The sequence below is a fragment of the Phytophthora infestans genome, genomic scaffold (assembly GCF_000142945.1).
Source record: "Phytophthora infestans T30-4 supercont1.6 genomic scaffold, whole genome shotgun sequence".
Taxonomy (NCBI): domain Eukaryota; phylum Oomycota; class Peronosporomycetes; order Peronosporales; family Peronosporaceae; genus Phytophthora; species Phytophthora infestans.
The window spans coordinates 1168057-1180840 of record NW_003303753.1 but is presented as its reverse complement, the minus strand read 5'-3'; the positions used below and the strand labels follow the sequence as shown (position 1 = coordinate 1180840).

The following is a 12784-nucleotide window of genomic DNA, read 5'->3' as shown; positions in this document are numbered from 1 at the left end:
TTATTGTTTTTAGCTAGGCCAGTTGAGGATATGGCTTGAGGACAGTGCATGTTGGGCTTGGTGTTGTCCTAATAGGACAGTGGTCTGAGTTGCAGTCTGTCCTAATAGGACAGACTGAGTGTCCAGTTGTCGAGTGTCCTATTAGGACACGCGGACCCTGGCTTGTTTCGTCCTAAAACTCATTGTGTTGTCCTAAATATGGGTTTGTTTATGAGCCGAATTGCTAGTTTTTTATCCCAGGTTTTAGGACAATAGGACACTTTAGGACTTCTAGTAGGACGCATTCTCTCCTACCAAAGGAGATGATGAAGTACATTGCTGATAACCGAGAGGTTTACCCGAACTTCACACTAGTTACCGAATTTTGGACATGCAAAACCACCAGCGACAAATATCTGGGGCTGAGGGTTTACCTGGTCGACAAAGACTGGCAATTCAAATCTGTCCTTCTCGGGACAAAATCGTTTAACCCGGCTTATAGTGAGCGGGAAGGTGGAATCCAAAAGCCATTTCGCATGTGGCTGACGAGTTCATTAGCTGACTTTGACTTGAAGCCCCAACACTTCTTCGGGGCGACCGGCGACGCGGGTGGCGACGTCAAATTTATGCTGCGTTCAAATCTACAGCTGCGCTGGGAGTGGTGTTTTGCCCACATGGCCCATGCCGCCACCAAAATGTCGTGTGGGCTGGGTGGAAGGAGAAGTAAAGAGGCCAACCCTGAAATCGTGGGTCTGATTACGAAGATGACGCTGTTATTTCGAATGTAAAGCTGGTATCCTCGGCTGGAGATTTGTTTGGCGAGCTTTGTAAGGAGAAAACAAAATGAGCATCTTATCGGGCGTTCTGCATCACGATATCTGAGCACGACGAATGCGATGAGACGGGTACTAAACAAATGGGAGGCTGATGTGAGTGGTACAAGATACGAGCAGACCGTGCCATACAGGAACGCCGACCACCTCCGGCTTTTCCTCTGGAAAATTGCCATTCCGAACTCGTCCACGCACTATCACTGCTTGCGCCGGTTGCGGCTTTGAAGTTTAAATGCCAGGCAGAGCGGCCAGAGCAGGTGGAAGTACTGATGTCGCTGTACATGATCCGCATTGACAATCTTGGTCCCGGTCAACCAATCTTACACTACCTGTCAACCGATGAGAAGCCACAGTGGATACCAGCGAGCTCCCTGACACATCTAGCAGCAAAGACCCGTGATCTCTTACGCGAAGCTTTGGACGAACGTTTTTTCGCTACAAAACCACCCAAGAATCACTCAACCGCGCTCCTGTGTTGCCGGCAGCACGGATTAAAGAGAAAGGGAGCCGTCAACAGATTGAACGCAGTCAACGACAAAATTCGATCAAACCTACTATCGTTGCTGAAGAAGGTGGCTGGACCATTAGATGGTGTAGCAGGCCACGTGAGCGCGTCTTCACCTCAGTTGAGCCGTCTAGAGGCACGGTTTGCGCCCCGCACAAGACCTGTTGTGGCGCCTCGCGTTGATAAACGGGCTGAAGATGAATTGGATCGCTGGATGGATGATATGGTGGATGTCGAGCGCAACGCCAATATCGCTGCGAAAGAAACTGTGCTTGAGTTCTGGAAGTGGCTTGAGCATTCCGGACAATACCGAATCATCCCAAAAGCGGTACGTGTGCTCTTCTCGATTCCTGTTTCGTCCTGTCAAATTGAGAGGGACTTCAGCGTCAGTGGTGAAATGGTGTCGGCGCAACGAACTAGTTTATCGGGAGACACCATCGACATGGGCATCTTTATAAACAGGAATCCAGAGTTCGTTAATCTACTGCAATGCGAAGAAATTTCTCGGGGCCAGCACCGCTTCCACAAGCCTTCGAACCTTCTGCTTGACATCGACCCGGACCTCTCCATTAATTCAGATATTATTGCCGAGTTTGTGTCAAGTACCAGCATTTCTAGGGAGTTTAACGAAGAAGAAGAAAAGTCAGCTCTGTGAATAAGTAATGCATCTACGCTTGGACCGAGCAACCATGGTCCTTGCTGTAGACGGGGGCTCTGAAATTCGAGTGTAGAGCTTCTTAACTAGTCGTCTAGGCGGAGCATGGTCTGCAGAATGTTGGGCACCTCGAGAATACCAGCTACGGCAGCCTTGGGGTCCTTGCAACCGATCTTCACAACTTGCGAAGCCATCTGCTCCTGTCAGCAGCCACGCCACCATACCGATGTCGTTCTGGCCACGAGGGCGCGTGGTACCCGTGATGTCCTTGCCCGTCACGTCCAGGATCAGCTCTCGCACCTCCATCATCAGGTTCGGGATGGTGATCTTAGGTCCACCGCCGCGCTTACGCTGCTGCACGTACTTACACCACTGGCGGAGCAGGTTGCACTCGATGAGCTCCAGGAAGTCGTACACGTACATCGTGTTGAACATCGCCTTAGCCATCTGACGCTTCTTGTCGAAGGGGAATACGACCGGGTACGGCGTCGTGACAGGCATGCCGTCAAGATCGCCGTGGGTTTCGTCACCGGCTCATCGTGGCCAACAGCATCAACGTAAGCCTGCACGCGCACCACATAGTCAGTTGGGTTCTCGTAAACGAGACGCACAGGGATTGCCGGGGCATCGATGTTGAAGCGCGCGATGATCTTGAGCTCCACCGTTAACACGCCCAACTGCTCTAGGCGCTCGGTGTAACGGTGCGCCAGAATGCGAACCACGCCTCCAGGTACTGCGGGTCAACGATTGCCTGAGGCAGGATGTTCAGGAACACGTGGCTGTTCTTGGTCGGCGGCGATGACTGCTTCACGAAAGGTTTGGCCAGGTTAACCTCCAAAGCGTTCAGCGCATCCATAGGTGAGCGCACAGGGCGCGGGTACGCATCGTACTGCGAGCGCGAGCTACTGTCATCGTGGTCAAGCTGACGCACCACCGCACGCACGAAAATGCGCTGGAAGCGGTTGATCACGCTGTGCGAGTCAGCCTCCTCCATCTTGGTCATTTACAACTGCACATTCATGACCTCCGATGCCAACGGTGTCACGCTGTAGTTCTGCAGACGACACGGCATCAGCTTGTAGGAGATCGGGGCCTCCATTTGGCGCACGACCTTGTCCTCGTTGTAGTTTAGACGGCCAGGGAACGTGTAGATGTTCGGGTACAACGCCATGTCAGCATTGTGGGACGAGATGTTCTCGATGTTCTGCGGGCGGACCGAGGTCACGAGGCGGATGTTGTGCGACAGAAGCTCGGGTTCGCTGACTTGAGGAACGCCTTGACCTATTCCAGCAGATTTGTCTCCTCCGCGTGCAGGTTCGCCTCCTCCGAATGACGCACATAGACAAGAGGATCCTTGCGCACCGACAACGTCTTGTTCACGAGCGGGAACAACGTCATCACGTCCGTGAACACGTTCTTGAAGGCTTCCAGGTTCGTAAAGCGGACAATAGCCCCGTGACGCTCGAAGTCCGGAGAGATGTTCTAGTAGCTCTCGACCGGCTTGGGCAACGGCTTGTCCACGGTCTCTTGGTCGTCGCTGTTATTTTACGAGTTGTGCTCATCCAGGTCCAGCGAGCTGGTCGAGCTGTTGCGTCGCAGCAGGTTGGCCAAGCCATCGTAACTCTCGGCGGGGGCGATACCAAACCGCCAGCGCGTCGAGAACAGGCGACTTGAACTGGAAAGCCTTGGCGACGATCATCTCCATCGACTCGATGAGGTGCGAGCGGTACATGTGCTGTGCGAACAGCTCCAGCGCCAACTCCCGGGTCTGCTGATCTTCGCGGTCGAGAAGCGAGGTCGAACAGCGGCTGTGACTGGCCCAAGAAGTTCGCGGTGGCCTCAGCAATGTTCGCCTATGAACTGTTAGCAAGGTAGTCCTTGAGGACTTTCTCGACCTGGTTAAGGGCGTCCATTGTATGACGACACCTTGTTGTCGATGAGAAACTGCCGCAGCTCCAGACCCACAAACGAGTACTGTTTCTCCTTGAAGGAAGCCAGCTTCTCGAAAAGCGGCACAAAGCAGCGACCTTCACCGACGTGCGAGTAGTGCTCCGCGCCATCTGAGCTAGAAGCTGCGACAGCAGCTTGTTTTTAGACTCTAACGCTTTGTGTGAGAGAGCAATGGAGAAGACCATGTCCAGGCCAGCCGAGCTCTGCGGTTTCTACCGCGAAGTATTCGTTGATCAGGTCTGTCAGAACCGCCTCCTCGCTAGTGATCAAGCCGTCCTTGTACATGCCGCGCAGCGTCAGCACAGACGCCTCGAAGTCCGTCGGTCCGTGTTGAGGTCCTTGTTGTGCTCGTCCAGGATCTCCGCGACATTGAACACGTGGGACCTCAGCCGCAGCAATCTTACACATCTGGATTTTGTCCGTGATCTTCACGAAAACATCAAGCGCGTTCGACACCTGGTGCTGTACATACAGTGTATGAATTGACACATAACATCTTTCGAACTATCCCATTTGTCTAATGCGGCGCATGGTGAGCTTGCTTGCGGTGGCGCTGGATTTGGTGCCGATGTCCTCCAGATTGAAGTCGTGGAGGAACAGGAGAATGGGTCTCGCGATGACGATACCGGGGCTGAATTTGGCGTGGCGCAGGCTGCTGGGGTTGCTCAACCTCCTGGCATTGACGACGCGGTACCGCAGATGGGTGTAGGTGGCGTCCATAGTGCGTTTCCTTCTGGACGAAGATCTGTGTTTGAGTAGGTGGTACCACCAGCGGTACACCGGAATTAAACGCGGCTCCACCGGTAAAGGACAACTGAGTTTGCAGAGATGAAACGAGTCCTTCACTCTCTTTGCCATTCCGAGCCAGAACTTCTGGTCCATTGTCAATTCGATTGCCCCAAGCGTTCTTGCCTTCACGGTCCAAATTTGCTTCAGAAGAGACGTGATCAGGTTTGCTACAATGGTAAGCTTTTCGCCACGCTTCCTTCATCCGATTCTCCAATTGAAGGTCTTTTGGGTTCACCCAGACATCATCGTCGGAGACGCTATCATCAAAATCGTGATCACGCCTGAGCGAGGACTTGGCTATGCAGCGCATTCCACCGTTGATAGCGTTGCCGATCGTCGTAGCTGCTACTCCGATACTGCGCTCAAGAGTGGCATTGAGCTGCTCTTCAAACTCATCGTGTTCTTTATATCGCCTCCCGAAACTGTGCAAGATTGTTGCGACTGTTCTTGTCGCTCATGACTCACTAAATCTGGGTTGCTCAGCAGCACATCCTGGATAAAAGTCTTTAGCCATTCTTCACCAATTCGATTCGACCGATGCTTGAAGCGCATTTGCTGCTTCTGCAGCTTCTCACGCAGAACTGACGTTGCATTCGCTTGGCGTTGAATTTGTAGGTTCAGTTCCGACTGTGTATTCGTAACCAGACTATGCACGCGAGATTCCAGTTGACGTGCCGCCTGCGTTGTCAGCTCCAAAACCAAATACCGGACTGGTTCCTCCATTCTGGTTGCGATTTCACGTTGAATTTCGCTGCGGGCACGCTGGAGCTCTGTATCGATTGTTTGTTTTGCCTCAGCAATAGCCGCAGCTACCGTTTCGTCCACCACTCGCTGTACTTGCGCTGCACTTAAAGAATCATGCTGCAGGCTTGTTAACTCACTTTCAACGACTTGACGAATGTGACTAGCGAAAGCAGCTTGGCTATTGGCGACAGTTTGTTCGATCTCGACCAAAAGCTTCTGAGCGACGTCCGTCTGTGAGGTAATCGCTTGACTCGACTGATGCACTTTTTGTAGGGCCTCGCCCAGTTTCTTATCGACGAATTTTTCGATCTGCATAACTCTGTCCCCTTCCAACACCTGCATTTGCTGAAATTGAGACGCCAGCTCGTTTTGTGTCGTAGCTAGCGCTTCAATAAGCTGATGGGCAATTGCACGTTGTTGCTCGGTGAACTGCTGCACTCTTGTTTCCGTCGAAGCTTGAACAGCCATCAACGGCGCGTTCTGTGCGTCGTTTTCCGCACGCTGGTGATGCTGGAACATGGCCTGCTCTTCAGCAAGGGCCTGGGTCAGGGTAATGAAGTGCTGCGCGATGTTCATGACGTGTTGGGTTTCGCTTGGAGAGAGTACAAATGCTGGTGTCTGCGTCGTGGACATATGTGGAACGATGGCGGTGTCTTCGCGATAATTGAAGCCGTGCCCAACAGGGGAAACGTCTCGGATCTCGAATGGCTGTGCAGTGTGGGTGGGAGCTGGTTGGCCTTCAGCCAAGGTCACAGCTTGGGCAGTGGCGTAGGCGGCTTGTGCAGCGGCTTGGGCGTCTGCGTGTGCGTCGGCTTCTGCAGCGGCTGCAGCAGAAGCTTAGGCACGAGTCAACACCATTGTTCTTCTCGGAGGAAAATAATGCTTTCCTATCGCAAAATTTGCAGTAGATTAATAGCCAGTAAAATAAAACATTGTTTTCGGCAAATTAGATCGCTGAAAAACGAGCAGAACGAGCAAAATGGGTTCACTTTGCCGTGGAGCACTAAAAACCTCGATGAGCTGATTTTCGTGCTCGTCAAAAAACCTCCTCTGAAGACTTTTTAGGACGGTCCACGCTAGTGCCACAAAAAATCTGGCACTGGTACACCTCCGTTCAAATTCTGCCCAAGCCAGCCAAAGTCGACATCTCATGACCATGCGCGCCGACTTGGACGACTGGGCGTTGCATGACAACCTGCAGCTTTGCGGCTCCGTGTCTCTCCCCACATACGCGAATATGCGCACAGCCGCGCACCTTCAGACCTTCGATATGCGTGACGGCGAAGCTGCTTTATGGAGTGACTGTGGAAGACTTTTCCTCTCGAACGTACTCCATCAGAGCCAAGTCAAGCCACCGACGGAGAAGCTGCTGAAACACGTGACGCTGGACCCACTGCTGCATCCGCACAAGGCTGCTGAAGTGGAGCAAATCAAGCTCAATACCAGCGGCTCACAGATTCTGCTGCTGGCCAAGAACTGGATCAAAGTGCTACGACTACCCGCGAAAAGCAAGCACAAGCCGCAGAGTCTGCAGCGCCGAGCGGAGAATGACTGCATTCAGAGGTTTCTCGTGAGGTTCGAGGACGGCAGTGAGCAGGAGATCGCGCTTAAGGAGGACGAACTAAAGGACCAGGACAGAGTCGCGGAACAGGTCAAACAGCGCGTGGCGCCGGGAAAGCGCGTGGCCTTCGTGTCCCGTGAGCAGTCTGCTGCAGTAGTACGAACTGTGGGCTACTTTAGCAATGTGCGGCATGCGGCGTGGCACCCGCTGAGCGACACGCACCTCGTGGTGCTGTCAGACGCGGAGGAGATCGAGGTGTTCAACACGCAACAGGACGTGTCGAAGCCGGAACAGCGTCATCGATTGGACTTTCCGACTAAAGCTCGCGCCACAGGTGCCTTCTCGACATGCTTCTGCTTTGGAGCTTCGATCCAGGCCCAACAACAACATGCAGGTCAAACGCAGGCTGCGCAGATCTGGGACGCGTTCACGTGTTATGTGCTGCGTTCGGATGGCGCTGTGTATGCACTATGCCCTTTGGTACCTTATGATTGCTGCGCTGACAAGACCTTCCTTCAGATTCTGAGGACTGAGGTAGACGCACAGATTGCAGTTTGCAAACAGAAGATGGAAGAGGCTGGCAGCGGAAGTATACTGCAGTCCCGCCTACTTGAACTCAAGTCGCAGAAATACTGGCTGCGAGAAGGTTGGGCTCTGGAATCCACACAGACGCGGCGTGCCAGCCCTCGCTTTGGTGGACGCGCACCCGTCGGATGTGACAATACTAATGCCGGTGTGTTCTGCTACCTCAGCCCACATGTGAGCGGCATTTCGCCGGATACGTGGCCGATCGCAGTACAAGGACCCGTCGATGTGACCCCCCAGTCGGTGGTAGAAGGCAAGAACCATGTGTCAGGGGGGTCTTCTGCGACGTCGTTGCTTGTGGTGCCTCATGCCTCTCGTAATTTGGCGGAGAAGCGTCCTGGTAGTGCGTCTCCTTTCTTGTTGCGCACGTTCACTTCAGGCCACGTTGAGATGATTCTACTGGACGTTCCTATCAGGCCTTTGTGGAGAAGCGATCGCCACCCGGCAGCTGCGAATGGCACGCGCAAGCTGCCTGCACTGCTGCTGGAGTGCCTTAACCTCGGTATTGATGATTCGGGTGGCAAGGCTGTGCTTGAGCGGGACACTGCTGACCCACGACTAGTCTATTGTCTGCATTCGACGGGCGTTCATGTGATCAATGTGGGTTGGGTTTTCGCACTCGCCTCGGGCAAGCAGTTCACAGCAGTCCCAAAGAGCTCCGTTCGCCACGTTTTCAGCGTGTCTCCAAGCAGCGTTGGACCTTCTCCTGCTTCGTCGTCTGCGATATCAAATGTTGTTGGCGCTCGTATTGTGAAGAACGTGAACTTCGGGCATTTGCTGCTACTTCGTCTCGCATCTGGCAGCTTTGAAGTTGTGAATGTTAGCGCCGCGTCTAGCGAGCTGCTCAAGGGGGTACTCACGGACAGCAGCAATACGAGCCCTGAGAATGTACAGAAGAGATTGCCCGATACGCTAGCGTCGATGGCGTCGTCTAAGTCGCGAGCTCCTGCCAGTGACAACTTAAGTGGCGGTGGGATCAGACCATTTGGAGCTTTAGTTGAGGATAAATTGGAGGCATTAAGCGCCCGTGGAACGAGGGTCACTGGCAACACACTGATGCACGAGGTGGACGACGCTGTGCTTGCGTTTGTGCTGGAGCGAGTGAAGATATTGTATGAGGACGTGGAGTATGTCGATGGGATGGATCAGCTTATGCGTGACCGCCTACAATTGCACGCCACGATAATTAAGACACAGGCAGATAAGGTGGTAGCGGTACAGCAGCACGCGGACGATGTCTGTGCCTCGATGAAGAAGCTACAGGAGAAGATGAAGCGCGCTCTGGCGGTGCAACAGAATCTGAGTAAGCGCGCTGCAGCAGTTTTGCAGGCAGTGAAAGAGAATCAACCGCATTTATCACGTGCTGAGCGCGAGTTCAAGAGTGAGCTGGAGCTATTAGCTGTGGAGATACGCCGCATGAAGCCTAGACTAGCGGAGTTGACGGTTCAGGGCCAGCGTGCGGTGCGATCTTTGGAGAGCGCTGCGCTCTCGGCAACTTCCTCGCGTCGGCGTTGGAGCCCTATTTGCGTTTCTGGCGGCTCGTCGGTGCTGTCGAACGAGAAGAAGAAGATGTGCTTTGATGTCCTGCGCGCCGAGACGCAGCTGATCGACGATACGAAGGTGCTGCTTGAAGATTTGAGTTTGAATTTACAGCAGTTGAAGGAGTAGGTAGCATTGATACTTATCAGGTAGCGCCGATCCGTCCGTCTTCAACTTCTTCTACCATTTTTTGCATTTTCGTTATCCGATAGAGTTATACATTGACTTACCAGCATAATTGCCTGCTGTGTGTCGTGCCTTGTTTCTTGCGCAGCGAGCCTAGAGAGGCTGCGAACGGACGTGGATGTCATTGTCATTCTCCTTCTGGGTTGAATGTCCCGATACAAGTCATAATATACTTCGAAGTAATATAATACATGTTCCGGAATTTGACAATCGACAGACACTGTTACGGATGGTACCCTGACGCTCCAGTTAAGTCCGATGTCGTACCTAATACGATAAATGAGCCAATTGGATCGGTTGTTGGGTCTCAAGTTGAGTATCTTGGAAACTTCCACAATGAGTAAATGATTGCATTGAAATTATCACCGAAAAATCATTTACTTAAGTACTTCAAATAGTTACTTGAAGTACATGTTCTTAAGTACTTACAAGTGACATTGTCATGTAACAAGGGAATTCTCTATCAACCAGGCGGGATTTTCGGAGGTCAACCAAAATCGTAATGATGCAGAAGCTGTACTGGCTTATTAAAATAAGCTAGTATTTCCCTCTTCTATGATAGTATCTATCAGTTGACGGTGCAATAAATGGCCAAAAAGAGATATTGGCAAGGCAGACTGAACACTCCAACGATGTGCGCGAATGCAGCCGGCCGAGCAAGAGACCGCAGCGTGGACTCCACAGCCAATGCACTCCACCGTGGACTGCATTTGCTGTCGCGATTGCTTCATCAATCCAGATGGCACACATGTAGCGGGGAAGCTACAGTAGACGCTACAGTACCTAGGAAACACACAATACTTGTTATAAATAACTCGTGATGTAAGGCGGCTCTTCTTAGGGCCGACCGACGAACAAGAGGTGGCACACAATGCAATACCAGCAGGACTCTCAGAGGCAGAACGCAGTGCGTTCAACGCATCAAGTTATGCGATACGCATGTCCTTCGTTCAACGCAAACTAGTGAGCAAAAAGGTGCCTAGCTTTGCTACCGTTACTGCTGCTGTTGGCCAGCATCGGCAAATTTGACATATTCACAATATTTAAAATACATTATCTTAAAATAAAAAGGAAAGGTCTTATTTTGGAGGTTGAAGTACGGAAAAAATGAGCTTACTCTGATTTCTTACTGTAAAACCACAGCGCTGTCGTGTTTTGCGAAATCCGCTTTGCACCCCTTGAAGTTTTGCATGTTCAACTGGAATTCCATTCGCATGCCTCCAGCTCAAGAGATTCAGGCGGCGCGCCAGTCACAGCGCATGCGTGGTTGAGGCGATCCCACAATCCCCGTCGCTGCTTCTGTACCGGTACAATAAAATCTTTCCTGAGCGGTGGACAGCTGATCTATCAGATATAGCGATATATCAAGTTACTCAGGCCGCCATGAATTTCATCAAATAAAGGGAAGCTGGCAATATCCAAGTTTGTAGTCCATGTATCGAGGAAGCGTGGAGATAGACCTGTTTTAAAAATGCTTCTGGACAAAATCTCACTTAATTTTAAATATTTAGTGAGATTTTGTCCAAATGTTGTATGGAACCAGAAATTGTCATTCTAATTAAAACATCAGTCTAACGTTTGAGGTACTCCAATATCCGTAAATTCAGGAAGGAGCGATTTTGAACCAGAACTGTCATATCCAATCTAACAAGTCAGTATTGGTATAACGTTTGTGCAGGAGGCATGCTCAAATCAAATAAATTCTTTTATATTGTCGGTCAAAATGGCCGATAGTACATGTTATTAAGGCCAATTTTGAAGCTGGGGCGCACCGCATATATTAAAAGAAGACTCCGTTTTCGGAGCAGTATTATAAGAAAGCGCAGTAAATAATTTGCTCCGGGCCGACTGGGGGCAAATACTATTTTTGCTTTCTAAGCGAAGCCGCAGCCACAAATTAATACATGTAGTTGGGTTTTGTCAAGAGGCAGCTAGAGAAATAGGCTGCATTCATTTTACGGAGCATTTTATTATGGGGAAGGCGTTACAGTATTGCGGGCCGGGCGGCGCCACAGTGCTCTCCGCCATGCGATACCGGCAGTGTGAGTCCTGCAAAAGTGCGTTTTCTTTTACCAACGGGTTTGACGCACCCGTCGCTTCTTCAACTGACCGACTGTTTCACGATCAAGCCAGTGGTCGCCACTCGCTACTCTAGGCAGCTCGAATCTCAGTCAAGAAATTCCCACGTCGAATGGAAAGCATTTGGTGCACAGTCATAAGCCCCGAATCCTGCCTCCGCCCTCGCCTTCCTCTTTGTTCGGAAGCCACCGCCGCAGCCGCTTGCCGATCTTCTTACTGCGGTCTACAAGCGTGTCAAGTGCCGTTCGAACGTGTCTGGGATTAAGCGCGTTTGCTGTATTTTTTTTTGAAAGACCGCACACATACCAGGCGCCATCGTCATGAAACGAAACTTCGGATCTCTTAACCTCGCAGCGCTGGACCTCAGCAGCCCCTTCCAAAGGGGCGCTGACGGCGCCGAGTGCAGCCTAGTAGACAGCTTTTCGGCCTTGGACCCCAGCGCAGAGGACTGCAGCTTGGACGCCAGCGGCTCCGAATACAGCAGCGACGAGAACGTTGGATTTCCCATGGAGCGTCTGGATATGCCGCGTGCCAACGTGCATCAGTTAAACATCGATCAGGACATGGGGGGCGACGTCGTGCCTGAATTTACTCTGCCTACTCGTAGCCAGTCAACCTGCCAGTCACGCAGCGAGAACGGTAACGCGAGGGCGAGCCGGCTACACCCAGCGTCGTCGCAACACCTGCACGACCAGCACCAGGTGGAGCTGAACGCGCTGAGGTGTCTAAGCCTCAAGGTGATGCTGTCCAACTTGACTACGTCCAACAATTCTAGCAACAGTACCGATGCGTCCAACAAGCCCAGCTACTCATATCCCGGCGTAAACGACCACGCCAAGACAGCCCTACTGCCGATCCGTCAGCCGTCGCTTCAGAGCGTCTAGATATACACGACTTCACCATGGCCTTCGAGGCTTTTTCTTAACTTACCCTAACGTAATAGTACGCATAATTGTATTGGAAGGCGGCGAGAACTTCTCCGAGAAATCCAGCTCATGTGGCCGGGCTTTGGTCGTGAATCTTCACATCATGACTCGTGATGTGAAGATGGAACCTTGCGCATTGGCCGATTGCCGCGTCACATATTTTGCACGGTGTACAGTAGTCGCTAACTGCATTTCCCCCGCTTTCGCGCCCCTGGACCTTTGATAAACTTTCAGATGTGATAAGTCGAAAAACAAATGAGCAATTGCTTGTATTCTTAAGTCTAGTTAATTTGCAAATCGTATATGGTCCACACGGGGTGCATTACTGTACCTGGTATTATTATAATTGTACTTTGGTAAAAAAGCATCAACGATTACACGACAAAGTGCCTACAGTACAGTACTGCATCCCGTTTGCGCGCCCTTGGACCTTTGATAAACCTCCGGATTGAA

The 12784-nt window shown here is 51.7% G+C and overlaps 4 protein-coding genes across 4 annotated transcripts; 2 read left to right on the top strand and 2 right to left on the bottom strand.

Annotated features, from left to right (window-relative positions):
* Positions 1-1447: 1447 nt before the first annotated feature.
* Positions 1448-2395, bottom strand: PITG_04555 (uncharacterized protein; the record flags this gene model as incomplete). Its single annotated transcript, XM_002905273.1, has 2 exons — positions 1448-1677; positions 2197-2395. 2 exons carry the CDS (start codon positions 2393-2395, stop codon positions 1448-1450), a joined length of 429 nt encoding a protein of 142 aa, XP_002905319.1.
* A 420-nt stretch (positions 2396-2815) lies between these two features.
* On the bottom strand, positions 2816-3677 carry PITG_04554 (uncharacterized protein; the record flags this gene model as incomplete). The annotated part of the gene is made up of 4 exons (XM_002905272.1): positions 2816-2924; positions 2980-3221; positions 3317-3454; positions 3618-3677. 4 exons carry the CDS (start codon positions 3675-3677, stop codon positions 2816-2818), a joined length of 549 nt encoding a protein of 182 aa, XP_002905318.1.
* A 2934-nt stretch (positions 3678-6611) lies between these two features.
* Positions 6612-9269, top strand: PITG_04553 (uncharacterized protein; the record flags this gene model as incomplete). Its single annotated transcript, XM_002905271.1, has 2 exons — positions 6612-8453; positions 8496-9269. The coding sequence occupies 2 exons, from the start codon at positions 6612-6614 to the stop codon at positions 9267-9269; spliced, it is 2616 nt and encodes an 871-aa protein (XP_002905317.1).
* A 2029-nt stretch (positions 9270-11298) lies between these two features.
* On the top strand, positions 11299-12289 carry PITG_04552 (uncharacterized protein; the record flags this gene model as incomplete). Its single annotated transcript, XM_002905270.1, has 2 exons — positions 11299-11383; positions 11715-12289. The coding sequence occupies 2 exons, from the start codon at positions 11299-11301 to the stop codon at positions 12287-12289; spliced, it is 660 nt and encodes a 219-aa protein (XP_002905316.1).
* Between the last annotated feature and the right edge of the window lie 495 nt (positions 12290-12784).